Here is a 14,695-nt window from a genome sequence, read left to right as displayed (position 1 = left end):
CATGAGGCTCTATTTTGGGTGGGAATCGGGTACACGATAGATAAATGTGACTGAAGCCTCCTATGCCACGTATTTACTCGCAGAAGCCACTCGGTAGCTAGCGAGGCCTATTCGATCTTGATCTAGAATATGGAGGATAGAAAGGCCGCAATATCGCGCTCCCTTAACAAATAAAAAGTTGATTTCCGTCACACTACCAATATAAGAGGTACACGCCTTCAATAAAAATAAGGCATAGGAACTGCTCCCCACACAGGAAAGTTATCAATCAACCGGGATACCACATACTGTGGGATGTCTTATTATGGGCAGATATATGCTACGGTATATCGGTCGTTAATTGCCCATCTTAAGTTGCCGGCGTCGTCTTGGCTGCGAATTGCAAGTTTGTTTCCTGGTGATACCATACTCAATCTCCGATTCTGACTGAAGTGGTGATGAAAAGTGTTATGCACTGGTGCTGCGCCTATCTCTATTTAGTTATCTGAAGATGGATATGCTGTGAGACCTTCCGGAATTCGACTGGATATAACTGTCGATGCTTGCATGTATGATGTAGATATCTACATAGCGCATCAAATTGTCGTTTCTGGTAGATTGGCAGATGAAATACCTACCTAAGTTCTGGGGATATTTACGTCTGATGTCTTCATGTATGTATGTAGCTAATCGGATTGGATGGAGGCACATGCAGTGTACAAATGATTAGGTACATATATGTACATACATGTACATGGTTCCCGCATGGCCGGTTTAACCTGATTCGTCGCTTTGTCCTACCTCGTGCCAGATTAAGAAATGTTGGACAGTTAGCTCGCCCGTTCTCTTAAGGTACATAATATGGTACATGCACCCTTTGTCTCTACTAGCTGGGTCTCGAACAGGTTTTGTCAGCACCTGAAGTAAATTGCCCGACTTGCAACCTGGGTTTTTACCAAATTCCAGATTGTCGGCGCCGTATTTGTTGTATTTGTTAGAAGGCCCTCCCGTGGCGAAAACAGGGCATTCATCACCAACTTAGTAAATATAATACACTACGTTAGGTACATATGTAGGTAGCCTAATTTATGCACATTATAGGTACTTTAGGTACCTACGACGTCTACTAAAGGTGAAGTACCTATCATCCTTGCCCCCCATAACGGCCCCCCTAGTAAGATTGGAAAGCAATTCAAAAAGTTAGGTACGTCTGGGTACGCTACGGCACCCTAACCCACTACATCATCAGGCGACATCGATCTCGGATACAAGCACTGCTTGTAGCACTAAACAAGGCCCATACCATGTAAGTGTACGTAGTAGTCTCGATGTCACCGTTTAACCATTCGCGCAAGTCGTCAGTCGTCATTTCTCCCACCTTTTTTTTCTTCTTTCTTTGATAATTCTTTCCCACCCCAGAGCACAACGCCGGGTCAACTCTACTACTGCACAACCATTTTTTAGGTCACATATCTTTATTTTTCTTATTCTTACACGGGGAATTTTTAGATCTTGTGTTTTTAACCTGATTATACCTATAACCTTTACTTTTAGACAAATCCCTAAGAGAACGACTCTATTTCTGTCCTATCTACCTAGCATTGAGAGAAAGACATTACAGACATTGCAGACATTGGAGGAGCCATATCCGCACGATAGAAATCTTGTGACTTGCATTACAGCGAAACAGAAGATAGCAAATTCTACGTCTTGCAGCGTACTCCCCGCCGAACCTAACTTTACACACTTTTGTTACAATTCAAGAACAATCCAACTGCAATTCAAATACCAGGTTTTCCGACCCAAGCCCGAGTCCGTCCTCAAATTGAATTTTTCGGGATCGCATATAGGCATAGGTTAGGTACATTACCGAAAGCAAAGAATCGCCAACTAAAACCTCACCATTTTCGGCAGCTTCCCGCTATTCGCCATCTTGTTGCTCGCATTGCCTGCACTGGTTACCCTTACTGTCTAAAAAAGAGCGGACCTGACCAATTCCCGGACGGCACCTGTTTCTGCAGTTTCTGCATTCAAGTTTGTTTGGTTCGAATTTGAAAAAAAAACCCGTGGGCTTGGAACCAGTGGCGCTTCCGAGAGTTTTAATTTTTGTCTCGCATAGGAGAGACAAGACACGAGACACGGAGTGTGGAAGTGTGGAAAGTGGGATTTTTTTTTAAAAAAAAGCCTAAGGTGCATTTTGGGTGTGACATCTAGTAACCAAAAAAATGTCGACAATCCAGCAGCTTAAGAATTTCATCCGCCATGGTACGCCCCTCCGTTGTCCACCCCTCTGTCGTTCCCTGCTCTGCCTACCTTGTCTACCACACATTTCCTTCGGTGTGTTTTTCTTCTTCCTCACACAAACGAATAATCATCTCATTCGTTTTTTCTTTTTTCCCGGCCTTGCAACTCGTTCATTTTGTTTATTTCGTAACTCTCTTTCCCCAAATTTCCTTATTTGATCCATACTTTTCTATACTTTGGCCGATTTTACGGCGATTTACAATCGCATTTTGGCTCATGTCCCGCTGATATCACATTGTTCGAACAGGCAAACAGGCCAGGGTAACCAACTTCGAAGAACCCTCGCGGAAACATGAATATTCTCCCCCGCAACCTGCGCAACAAAAAGCCATGGGCAACGTAAGCGAGCCCGGACACACGGCCGGCAACGGTCATCGGAACAACATCCCTGAGACATACTCCGCTCAGCCCGGTGATATACAGAACCAAAACCGTGTCGCACAAGCCGATGCCGCCGCCGCCCACCATGCCGAGGCCAACCAGAACGTTTCCCGCACACATTCGAATAAGAGCAAAACTAGAGTAGATGATACCCACGCCGCTAAGATCGTACAAGAGGAAAATGAGAATAGGAATAAGTTTCCCAAGTATCCCGGTCTGGAGAGGTGGGAACTGCTTGAAAAGATGGGAGACGGAGCGTTCAGTAATGTCTACCGAGCCAAAGACCTCAAAGGCAATGCTGGTGAGGTTGCCATCAAGGTCGTCCGGAAATTTGAAATGAACAACATGCAGGTGAGTATCTCTGGCGGTTGAATTTGCGTCGTCAACCTTGTCGTTTCCTCTTTCAGGTTGCAACTTGCGTTTTCTATTTCCAGCAAATTTGAATGTTTCCTGTACCAACTATTGGGGGTCGAATTATAGGGCATGAAGCATCTACATCCGGATTTCAAGAAGGTTCCGAAGGCAGCAGAGGTGCGGAGATATTCTTTTCTTTTGTCCAACTTAACAGATATGCCCTCCGGCTACCTCCAATCCGTCTTCTTACATTCATGAGGTTTCTACACGTTTTAATTATCTCTATTCCATCTATCAACTCTTGTCTATCGCATCATATTCTACAAAAATCCGAATCTGGGGAACGGCGAAGCTAATGATCCATCACAGCGAGCAAATATATTAAAGGAAGTTCAAATCATGCGCCAGTTGGACAATCCTAATATCATCAAACTGGTCGACTTTTCAGAGTCAAAGCAATATTACTATATAATCCTGGAGCTAGCACCTGGCGGGGAGTTATTCCACCAGATTGTGCGACTCACCTATTTCAGCGAAGAGCTCTCAAGACATGTTATCGTACAAGTCGCAAAAGCCCTCGAGTATCTTCACGAGGAGAAGGGTGTCGTGCATCGGTAAGTGAACAATATCAAGTCGATCGGCTGTGAGCCTCAAACCCACTCTGCAATAGTACGACTCAGCTGCCCCGTCTAAGGGTACATTGAGGCGGCTAAATCAGGTGGCGGTGACGTCACTAGACATCCTAATCCTTGGCCCCTGCATCAGCCAGCTGACATGCGAGACGATAGTGACATCAAACCTGAAAATATCTTATTCAGTCCGATACCGTTCGTGCCATCGAAAAATCCCAAGCCAAAACAACCTGGCGATGAAGATAAGGTGGACGAAGGCGAATTCGTCAAGGGAGTTGGAGCAGGAGGAATCGGCCAGATTAAGATCGCTGATTTCGGTCTATCGAAGGTTGTATGGGATGACCAAACCATGACTCCATGCGGCACTGTTGGTTATACAGCCCCTGAGATAGTTAAGGATGAGCGTTACTCTAAGTCAGTGGATATGTGGGCCCTCGGCTGCGTATTATACACATTATTATGTGGCTTTCCACCTTTCTACGACGAAAGCATCGAGGTTCTTACGGAAAAGGTTGCTAAGGGGCAATATACTTTCCTATCACCGTGGTGGGACGACATCTCCAAATCTGCTCAAGATTTAATTACGCATCTTCTTTGCGTCGACCCTGACGAGCGGTATACGATCAAGGAATTCTTGAGCCATCCGTGGATACAAGGATCCGGACCTACGCCACGCGAAGAAAAGAAGGCGAACGCAGAAGTCTTACGCGCATTCGACGCCGGACGACTTATTGATGGCGAGCGCCGCATGGACTTCAGGTCCCCAGGCGCGGTAAATCTCCGAGAGATTTTCGATGTCGGATACTCGGTACATCGGCAAGAAGAAGAGGCCAAGCGGAGAAAGCAGATCGGCGCCAAGGGTGCTGCACCGTCGCGATTGGCTGGTCTTCACGAAGATTCGGAGGAGGAGAAATCGGACCCGGAATATGTGCATAAAGCCGAGTCGCAATCGCTTGAGCAGAGCATGCGTAAGACGCATATTGGTAAGGAGCAAGAACGCGGCCGACAGCAAGAACGACAAGCCGATAGAGAACAAAAAGGTTATGGTCAACACAGCGCCGCCGTCGCGCAAGCCGCTCGGCAGCAGGTTCGTGATCGAAATAAGCAGCGAGGAGCTTTCGAACTCAATCTGGATGGGGCGACGTTACTTGGTAGACGAGCCGCAAAACCTCCCGCAACCGCTAGCGTTGGCGGCTTATAGGACAAGACAGCTGACAAGCAGGAAGTTGATATTGGAGAGAAACATGATCACGACAGTTGTTGGCATTGACTTATTGATTCTAAGAACATCTGGGCCGAGTTTCTAAGACAAGCGCGGAGAACGGATTTTGGAGGCATCGAGGCATGTGATATTGGTTTGAATGAACAATACGGGGAGTTCTTGTGGCTTTTTGTCTTTTTGCAACATTGATCCGCCGGCGCTTCACACATAGGACTAGGCGTTGACGGAATCGAGATACATATTTCGCCCTGTTCAATTGACGGTGTTTCGAAGTGAATAAAATTAAGCTGTCCCTACATTCCTCGTTTTGATGAACTTGGCCAGTCTGTTTGCGGTATTAGTTTTCCAATCCTGTGTCTTGCTGCAGCTGTCTCCCTTCGTAGTATATTGGCGGCGCATCGTTGTCCCTAGCCCCCCTTCAGTAAATTTGAGACACTGCAGTCCTTTAGTACAGCAAACGAGTGTCGACTGCAACCAAATTCAGTATCCGGTCCCTGAATTGCCCAGTCTGCCCTCGCTAGGGATCACCAGGAACTAGAAGCATTTTTACCAATTCAGTAACTTCTATGATTTCCGTATGGTCTAATGTGAAGTGTATAAGAAGCTGTCGATCATCCGCCATTTCCAGTTCTCAATCCACAGGATCACACACCCAGCCACTTTACCTCACCCGTCCTTTTACGCCAGAGCATTTAATAAGTAATACGCAAATGGTATGGGCAACTATACGCCATCGTTATCATATAATATCTTAACTTCTATACCTCTATTTTCTAAATTTCCCTTAGTATTTTATAACCATACTCGCCCTTAGCCTAATCATATACACTCACACCTCTATCTCTTTCGACATTGCCGCCAAAGCTCTATATTAACAAAGCTAAACGGTTTATTCACAAATATAATAATCCGAAGGACACTATGGCGAATTCCCTAGCGCAATTGGGAGTCCAGTACATGCCGTCGACCGGGGGCTGTATGCTAGACTTGGCCGCCATACCCTCCCACCTATTCAACTCTTGCAGCGCTGTTCACATCCGCATTCCAGAAGCTCAGCACCACGTCGAAGTTAACTCGGATATGATCTGCATTAAGCCCAGCCAGCCGGCTCCGGGTCCGGGTGCTGCTATCTATCGTGAGCAGTACATGTATCCAAACGTGGTGGTACCAACAGATCTTCCTCATGCATCGCCGAAGAACCACAAGCAACAGCCACCTTCATTCAATGCCCCAGAAACTCCTATACACCACCCTGTACCAGAGCCAGACGATATTAAGCCCGCTAACCCTGATACACCAAATGATTCTCAAAAGGACTCGGCGCCGAGTTTACGGACGTTTGCAAAGACGACACATAGGTCTACTATAACTAATACGCATACCGCTTCGCTATCTCCTCAGGTTACGCATGTCTTACAATCACCGACTGTAACAACTACTTCATGCACTACCCACCTCCACACCCCCGGGCCTTCCACAACAGCACCTGTAGTCCACGCCCCTATGCCATCGACACTAACCACACGGACCATACTCCCATCACCACCACCACCACCATCACCATCTCAAGACTCCCCCACACCCAGCTCCCAACCAGCCCGCCCCGCCGTCGTACCCCCACCATTCCCCCTTCCGGAACCAGAACCACAACCGGAAGCGGGCCCGGACCCAACCCCGATTCCGGATCCGGAACTCGGCAGTGCCCCTCCTAACCCGGGGTACTGCGGCGAGACGTACTTCAAAATGGAATTCTCACACATCGAAACCCTCGACCCGCACGACCTCGACACATACCTCAACCTCCTCGGCGTCGGCGATCTCGGCCTAGACCCCGGCCTAGACCTCGAGCACGGAATCTCAGGATTCGTATCGTCGCTGCTCAGCGGCGCGGTGGACGACGACTCGACGCGCGGGGTCTGGCGGGAGCTGGAGCGGTCGTATCGCGTGAGATGCGGGGTTTCGGTGCAGGAGCTGTGGAGCAGCAGCAGCAGGGATGCGGAGGGCCAGGTGGAGTTTATACGGTCGATGGGCTCGCAGATGGAGTGCTTGCAGGAGTGCGAGAAGAGCGCTATCGGAGCCGCGGCGCGGGACGGGGATGTTAAGGAGTGTCTGGGCGCGGCGTGGAGTTGGGGGCTGGAGAGGGATAATTGTCGGTTTTGGACGGGGGGGAGGGATGAGTTTTTGCCGGTGGAGAGGTTGAAGGGCGGAGAGAGGGGGGAGTGGGATCTGGTGTATTTGTGAGGCGGGGTGGGATGGAGGGAGGTATAGTGGATGTATGTGTGATGGTGTGGGTTGGGTGGAATGGTTATGTGTGTATTGGGAGAAGCGTGGCGTTTAGGTATAGTGTTTTTACTACCTACGTTTGTATAATGCCCATCGAAACTTTCTAGAAATTTAATAGTAATACCATCTCACTTCCCATACTAAAGGAGGTAAATATTTCTCGCGGATTTGGATGGATGAGTGATGAGTCTCGCTTTAGAATAAATATGACGAGACGAATAGAGGGGATCGAAGGCTTGGAAGGACGACATACGAACTTGGAGTCAGCAACGTGAACTAAGCTTGAGGTATGAATTCTAAAGTGCTTTATCATAGGGAATCTTCGATTTTTCACCTCCTTCGTGTCTATGATATCTCCTGTCTGTTGTTGGTATTATACAGTAGGCAAAACCCCAACCCGGAGATATCCACCCTCTCTCTCATCTACATAGCTCCATCTTAACCGTGCGTCGGCGGCGGGCTAGCCACAGCCCAGAAGTCGAAGTCAGGGTTATCATACCCGCCGCCCTCCTTCCATGTAGACGCGTACGGGGCGTAATGGTCCCAATTCGACGACGTGTTCAGCCCGAGCTCGGCCCAGACGAACAGCCCGTCTTCCAGCCTGTTGCTCAGCGAGATGTAGTTCGGGAACGGGTCGTACTCGGACGTCGCGGCGTACCCGGTAAACCAGTCCTTAAGGTTGCTCGTGTGCGGGATGGGGTTGGTATTGTACGGCGCGGTCGCCTCGATGGTGTCGCGTAGCGTCTGGTCGAAGAACAGCTGCGATAGGTGCGCCACGCGGCCGCCGGTATATGTCCCGTTGGGCAGGACCTCGGAGCCGACGTGCGCGATTAAGTGCTGGTGCGTGGCGCGTCCCTGATAGTGGCCCGGGAAGATGGTATCGAAGTTGACGACGCCGTCCTCGTCGACGGGCTGCACGCCTCGCAGGTACGTAGTCCCTAGGCCGCCCTCGCCTCTCGCGCTGACGCCGCTGTATGCGCCCGTCGCGTTGCACGACCACGTGTCGATCAGCACGCCGATGACTGGCTCGCAGGTCTGCACGTCGATGAATTGCAGCTCGAGGTGCATGGGCACGCCGACCGTGTCCTCGACTAAGTCCGTGCGGATGTGCTCCTGGTACACGAAGTACGGCCCGTTGGCATTGTCCGGGGTCAACACGCAGCTGGTGTTGGCGCCGAAGATGTCTTTATTAGGAGTGTCCTTGGTGAAGTCCAACGTTCCGGTCTTGTTGTGCGATAATGCGGCCCATTTCTCAAATGCCGTGGCGTCTCGGCGGTGGAGCCACGGAGCTGTAGTTCGGGATTAGTTGTGGTGAGTCAAGGATAAGGGGGGAGGGGGAGTGTTGCGGAAAGTGTCCTTGCCTTTCTCGATACCCTTATCGCGACGGAGCTGTGCGAATTTCTCAGCTCGTCGAGCGACTGGAGCGATTTTAGTTAGCATATGTTGCCCCTTTAAGCGTTCAGGGGTAGATGGGTTTTGTTTTTTTAGGGCATTTTTTAACAGACGAAGAGCGTATACGTGCACAGTGGTATGTATAAAATGTTGGTCAGGAATCCTAGAAGATACATACTGGCACGCTCCTTACGAGCTTTCACCGCGGGCGAGTTCTGACACGCCTCAAGAGCCCTCGTGTTCATCCTGTTAACAACGTGGGCATTACCCATCTCCTCTAAGGCCTCCCGCTTCCCGTACTTCTCTCCCGGGTGCCCAAAGACCGCCGTGGGGGTTAACGACAAGGCCACGGCCAGAGTGGCCGCTATCGAGGGTACAAACACCATTGTGGACCTGAGGTTTTCGAGATGAGCTTGTCAGAATCGGAGTACGGACAAGAAACTCAAGCTCCCTACAAGCAAAATAAAGGGGCTGCCCCCCCTTTTTAGCCACCGACCCCTAAAGCAAGAAGCTCTTCAACGGGACATGCTGAGTTCGTCAGCGCTACTTGCTATTTCTCCGTTAAGACCGCCAAGAATCGCCGTCACGGCAGACACAGTCGTCCACGGCAGCGACGCCGGCAGTAGGACGTCGAAAGAAGGGTCCAATTTAGTAAGGGGATATAAGTCGAGCTATAGGACCCCGCAAAAAAAAGCCCCCGTCGACGGTTCTAGTTCTCCCTGGGTCTTGAAGAAGTAAAAGCGGTTTGCGCCATCCAGTATTTATTTTTTGATGTTGGCCCTGTTTATCCGGTCTTGGACGCCGTGCGCTCTGCCAGATGAAATAGGTAATTGGGCGACGATCCCCTACCGACCGACTCTAGGCAGACAGGGGACCTAGTCTGAAAATTCCCAGGCTTTGGAATGAGGCTAAATCTACATACCGCATTTCAAAACCGAGTCCCTTGGTAGGTTCATCTGCACCCCGGACTCGTCTATACCCCAGATATTGCCCTCGCTTCAAGTCCCGTCTGCAATACCAATAGGCGGGCTTATATTATATTAAGCTTCACATGCGTGGCTCGCCGATTTCGAATTATGACGGCCTTCATTGGACGGATCCCGGGGTCGTGGGTATGGCGGGTAGGACAAGGCAAATGCCGCGTTCACGAGAACGGGTGTCGGCATCGAGTCGCGTTTTATGCGTCCTTTGCGAACCCCCCCAGTAGTATTTGCCTGTGTACCTAACCCATATCTCGTGGTGGTCGGCTCGTTCTTGGCCCTGTGTCGTTTAAGAAATTGATCTCCATCTACTTTTCGAAATCTGTCCAAACATATATAACCAGCACATTGCCAGAATCACGACACTTGGATCAGGCTAAATATGCTGTGGTTTGTTAACGCGATAATAATGTACCTTTAGACGACTTAAGTTTAATCGATTTTATTATGACTCAACCATGCCTCTGTTTTGATTGCGTCTATCCTGGGGCCGTTACAGCCGCGAATGTAATGGACTAATTATGGGTTCGGTAAGGTTTTATACGGTATACCCAAGTAGGTAGGTAGGTATGTACTGAAGTTACACCGGCTTCATCAAGAAATGTTCAGTTTTATTATACTAATCGAATCAAAGTTTAGGGCTGAGTTAAGCTTATCAGGCAAAAGGAGGTAGCGAATTTTATTTCGAAAAGCTAAGAGTTATATTACTACTACCTATCCGAAAGTGGTTTCCACTAGAATCGCATGCTTACACATGTCGAGTTCTATGTAACTAGCCCCGATATCCGAAGCATTGAAGGCTACTCAGAAAAGCCAGAATTATCAATGCGAGATGATTAAGCCCCCCTTATTTGCCGTCTTTTCCCACAATTATGTTAGGTAGATCGATAACTTAAGCACCGTTGCCATTGTAGAGGACGGCGTTGACGGTGCCGCTAGGGATACCGGTGAGCTTGCCAGTGGTGTAGAGAGCCTTGATGCGGCTGGTGACAGCGGCGGGGGTGGTGAGACCCTCGAGGGCAATCAGGTACAGAGAAAGACCAGTCACGTGGGGAGTGGCCATCGAAGTACCAGAGATGGTGTTGGTGGCAGTGTCTCCACCGATCCACGAGGAGAGGACGTCAGTTCCGGGAGCGAAAACATCGACAACGGATCCGTAGTTGGAGTAGGAAGCAATGCTCCATGAGGAGTCGATAGCACCGACAGTGATTGCGTTGGCGGCCGAGGCGGGCGAGGTGCTGCCAGCGTCGGTGGCGCTGTTACCGGCGGCGACGACAGACAGGACACCAGAGCTGTAGGCAGATTCTACGGCGTTGTTGAATGCAGAAGAGAAACCACCACCTAGGGACAGGCTGATAGCGGACTTGCTCTGGCGGCCCTTGCTGGTGATGTCGTTGACGGCCCAGTTGTATCCGTCCAAGATGATCGAAGTGGAGCTGCTAGTTCCCTGGAAGACCTTGACGGAGAGGATAGTTGTTTGCTTAGCAACGCCGTAGGTGCTGCCGCCAATTGTGCCTGCTACGTGGGTACCATGTCCCACAGCGTCAGCATCGCTGCCACCGACGGCGTTGTAAGCGAGCGAAGCACGGCCGCCGAATTGCTGGTGTGTAGCGAGGATACCAGTGTCAATAATGTAGGCAAAGGTGCCCTGGCCGGCGCTGCTGTCGTAGATGTACGAGGTAGAGCCGGAGGTCTTGTGGGATACGGTACCAAGACCCCAGGTAGCGCCGGTCTGGGTGGTGAGAGCTCGCTTGGAAGCCTCAGGGGACTCGTCAAAGAGGTAGTAAACCTGATCCTCCTCGATCTCGGCGACCTGGTACAAGTGTCAGCATATCTGCAACCGGATATATGGGGTTAAGGTATTAAGCGCGCGCTAAAGCGGAATATTTATTCAACTTACATCGGGATGGCTCTTGATCTGCTCGATGGTCTCGGCGTCGAATTCACCGGCGTAGGCGTTGAACTTAGCGATCTGGTACTCGTGCTCAACACCGACGGTGTCGCGCTTGTTCAAGCTGCGGGCATGGACACTGCGGGCCCAGTTGACGTGAGACTTGAAGTCATCGGAAGTAACGCCCTCCTTGAGGGTAACGATGTACTTGTTGGGGATTATTTCTCTCTTCTGCTGAGTAGAAGGAGTGGGAGCAGCAACAGCCGCAGGGAGCAGAGCTCCGAGGAAGAGCGCGAGGCGGCGAACGTTAAACATTGTAGACGATCGGTGTAGCTGAGGAGAAGACTGTTGCTTGTGGCTCGGAGCTGTTGAACTTCTCTAAAATCTACTAGACGGAAGTGATCAAAGCGGCTTATATAGACGTTTCTGAAACATCTTCAAACCCCAAAAACCGCCATCAATGGTGACATACTGTATGCCTCATTACGAGATGGTCCGATGAGGTTCTCGAGGTAGGCAGACCACCATCGAGCTTCCCAATCAGCCTTAGGAGCTTAACTAGAGCGCTTAAGAAACGTGGATGAGAATCACGACGCGATTCAAAATGCGGAAGGAGGAATAGGAAACGCATGCGGGCAAAGTCATAAAGCAACATGTAAGTGGTGGCTGAAGATTATTAAGAAGCTATACTTCGCGGGTTACAATTCGATTCATTCAATAATAGAATGTGGGAGAAGGCCGAACAAGCAGGAAATCACTTGGCAATGTAACTCTGATGCCGAATGTTGAAGCTGAAAGCAAACCAGCAGGCGAAGTATTGCGGGACACGGTGCAAGCGAGGCCAGCGGCATTCATAGTTTGACCGAGGTGCGGTTGCTCTGGAGTTAATGCGATGGTGTGATAGACATAGACCTCCCGCTATATCGCTACATCGCTCCAGAAGATGTCAGCCGCATAACCGCTCCGGATCGACAGGGACCTGCGTGCTTCCCCGGTGCTCTGTTTAAGCCAACCTTATACCAGCTACGTTAGGTAACGATCACCTAGAGATAGCATCTCACTGAGGCTCACGCCGGTAGATTATAGAATGATCTGCGCTGTCACAGGTCGGGAATTAATCGCGAGGCATGACATAGAATGCTCAGCGATTTAGAAGTTTAGCAAAACGTTGGCATCAAGCCCCTAAATTCTGAAGGATTGGGTTTCCCTCAACCTTGTTTCTTGGACGTTCGTAAAGCTGCCTGAGCGACCTGGGCCTTGGGTAGCATCAGATAAGGAGACTAGAATCAATGTTACGAACGACGTATAGTCAAGCCGTCAGGTAGGCTAGTCGTCCAATAATAAGCTATGAACCATGCGCTCAAGTTCTTATCAGGACAGGGCGGGGCTGAGATGGGATGCCAACTCAATCTTGGCAATATTGGAGGAAGACCAACCTCTGAGGGAGCTTGTAAAAAGCAGCTACTGGGGTGACGCCGGCAAACAACTTGGACGCGAGGATAGCTCGGGAGTTGGAGCTAGGATACTAGACACAACAGGCATAGTACGATCGGAGATTTAGGTCTGTTAGGCATATCTGAGTGATCTGAGAGTGCCAAGGCTGAGAGGGCGCGGACGGGATCCATGCTACCCTCTTACAAATGGAGCGATGTAACGTAGGCCAGGCTTGTCTGGACTTCAGAGCTTCCGTTTTCGTAATGCGACCCCGGACGGAGACGCATCACGTTCATCACGACAGAATGGCGCGAATAGGTGAGGCCTATTACCTTGCCGGCTACCCATGATGACATCGTGACACATGGGGATTGCGACAGCGTGGGAGGTTGTGCAGGACTGAGGTGCTTATAAGTTCTTGGGGAATTTTCTCGTAATGAAAACCATAGCTATCCCCGGTCCTCAGGGTTCGCAGCACCGATGCGATGCCACATCAGTCGGAAATGCCGGTCTCGTGAACTAGGACTACCGATTCTCCTAGCGCCGGGGTGGAGCCGGGCACGCGACTCTGCTTGTAATTTGTTGCTTACATCTAGCTTACATTTGATGAGGATATAAACATGGTGTAATCAAGATATGCAATGGTGAAAGTTGAATACCTCATAGTAGTATGAGAAAGTTTGGATGAAGAGGTCAGACGAAGACATTTGTTGGTGCGAGTTAATTTAGGTTTGCAAACACGTGCTGATTTCAATCAATATCTAATATGTAACCGGTAGGTCGATATACTCTATATATGCATTTAGACGGACATATGGAGGAGGAACTCCGGAGGTTTGGAGTTAAGGGTCAATACCTATCTACCAAGACATACTCCTCCTCCTAGGTACTTGGCAATTGCGATGGGAGGCCAATGCCGTCCTACCGCACCGACATTATTATCAAGCAACTCATTGGCAAGGGTTAACGCTGCTCCCGCGATCAGGATATCCGGTACGTCTATCGTCTTGAATACGATTAACACGTGACATTGACTACAGATTTCATACAAAGCTACTATGGAATTAGTTGAAATTACCTCGGCTTTAATTCGAACTTCGAAAAACATACTTTCAAACATGTTTTGTGGATTTTAACTCGTGGTTCGTTGCCGGAGATATGTTTGGATTATCATTGTGTGGGATATACTTTACATGTACTAGTAGATTACTGAAGCCACTTATATATTGTCTGCATACCTATGTATTCGTTTCTGTGTTAATTCATAGTGAACCGTAACAGGGCCAATAGTTGGGCCATCCCAGCAGGTCATGAGCGCGTTGCCTTGTAGTATTACCCATCACAACTTGCTTTAAAGACATGACAGCGATATGAGTGCAGCTCATTCGTCAATAAATGCATCGAAGGATTCATGCGGTGCAGTTACGACGTAGCACAGATTTCTCTAATTATGAGGTAGGTACCTAGGTAGGTTACCTAAGACTCGAAGGCGCAGTTAGCTTTGAGCAAAAAAGCATACAGGCCCCCCGGCCCCTTTAGAGAAGGAATATACGTTATGTTCTTAAGTACGAACGAAGTAGGTTGAATAAGGTTGTTGTTTAATTTACAAGGCTTTAATTAGGTAAGTAGCTATAATCTTCAATTCTATAGTTTCTCGAGTTCGATAACACAATACGCCTGAATAGGTACTTACCTATTTATAGGTATCCATACTTGGACAGCTATGATGCATACACAGCCAGTTGGTGCGTAGACGGAATATCATGGCTTAGAATATTTATTGCGAAACAGCGCCACATACGTCTTTGGAGAGAATTAATATCATCCCTGGGAGTCTGTAATA

General features: G+C 49.2%; 4 protein-coding genes across 4 annotated transcripts; 2 read left to right on the top strand and 2 right to left on the bottom strand.

Annotated features, from left to right (window-relative positions):
• Positions 1–2,204: 2,204 nt before the first annotated feature.
• On the top strand, positions 2,205–4,851 carry F5Y00DRAFT_256424 (CAMK/CAMK1 protein kinase; the record flags this gene model as incomplete). The annotated part of the gene is made up of 5 exons (XM_048010405.1): positions 2,205–2,244; positions 2,531–3,015; positions 3,145–3,195; positions 3,388–3,632; positions 3,807–4,851. The coding sequence occupies 5 exons, from the start codon at positions 2,205–2,207 to the stop codon at positions 4,849–4,851; spliced, it is 1,866 nt and encodes a 621-aa protein (XP_047859857.1).
• A 682-nt stretch (positions 4,852–5,533) lies between these two features.
• Positions 5,534–7,119, top strand: F5Y00DRAFT_220402 (uncharacterized protein). Its single transcript, XM_048005649.1, has one exon. The coding sequence runs from the start codon at positions 5,794–5,796 to the stop codon at positions 7,111–7,113; it is 1,320 nt and encodes a 439-aa protein (XP_047859856.1). The 5' UTR covers positions 5,534–5,793; the 3' UTR covers positions 7,114–7,119.
• A 369-nt stretch (positions 7,120–7,488) lies between these two features.
• On the bottom strand, positions 7,489–9,165 carry F5Y00DRAFT_274742 (putative GPI anchored dioxygenase). The gene is made up of 3 exons (XM_048013413.1): positions 8,726–9,165; positions 8,517–8,573; positions 7,489–8,444 (listed from the first exon to the last, which is right to left on the bottom strand). The coding sequence occupies exons 1-3, from the start codon at positions 8,931–8,933 to the stop codon at positions 7,594–7,596; spliced, it is 1,116 nt and encodes a 371-aa protein (XP_047859855.1). The 5' UTR covers positions 8,934–9,165; the 3' UTR covers positions 7,489–7,593.
• Positions 9,166–10,419: 1,254 nt separating this feature from the next.
• Positions 10,420–11,733, bottom strand: F5Y00DRAFT_256421 (alkaline proteinase; the record flags this gene model as incomplete). The annotated part of the gene is made up of 2 exons (XM_048010404.1): positions 10,420–11,340; positions 11,428–11,733. The coding sequence occupies 2 exons, from the start codon at positions 11,731–11,733 to the stop codon at positions 10,420–10,422; spliced, it is 1,227 nt and encodes a 408-aa protein (XP_047859854.1).
• Between the last annotated feature and the right edge of the window lie 2,962 nt (positions 11,734–14,695).

The sequence above is a fragment of the Daldinia vernicosa genome (assembly GCF_022497035.1).
Source record: "Daldinia vernicosa strain CBS 139.73 unplaced genomic scaffold F5Y00scaffold_93, whole genome shotgun sequence".
NCBI lineage: Eukaryota > Fungi > Ascomycota > Sordariomycetes > Xylariales > Hypoxylaceae > Daldinia > Daldinia vernicosa.
This window is presented reverse-complemented; position numbering and strand designations above follow the sequence as displayed.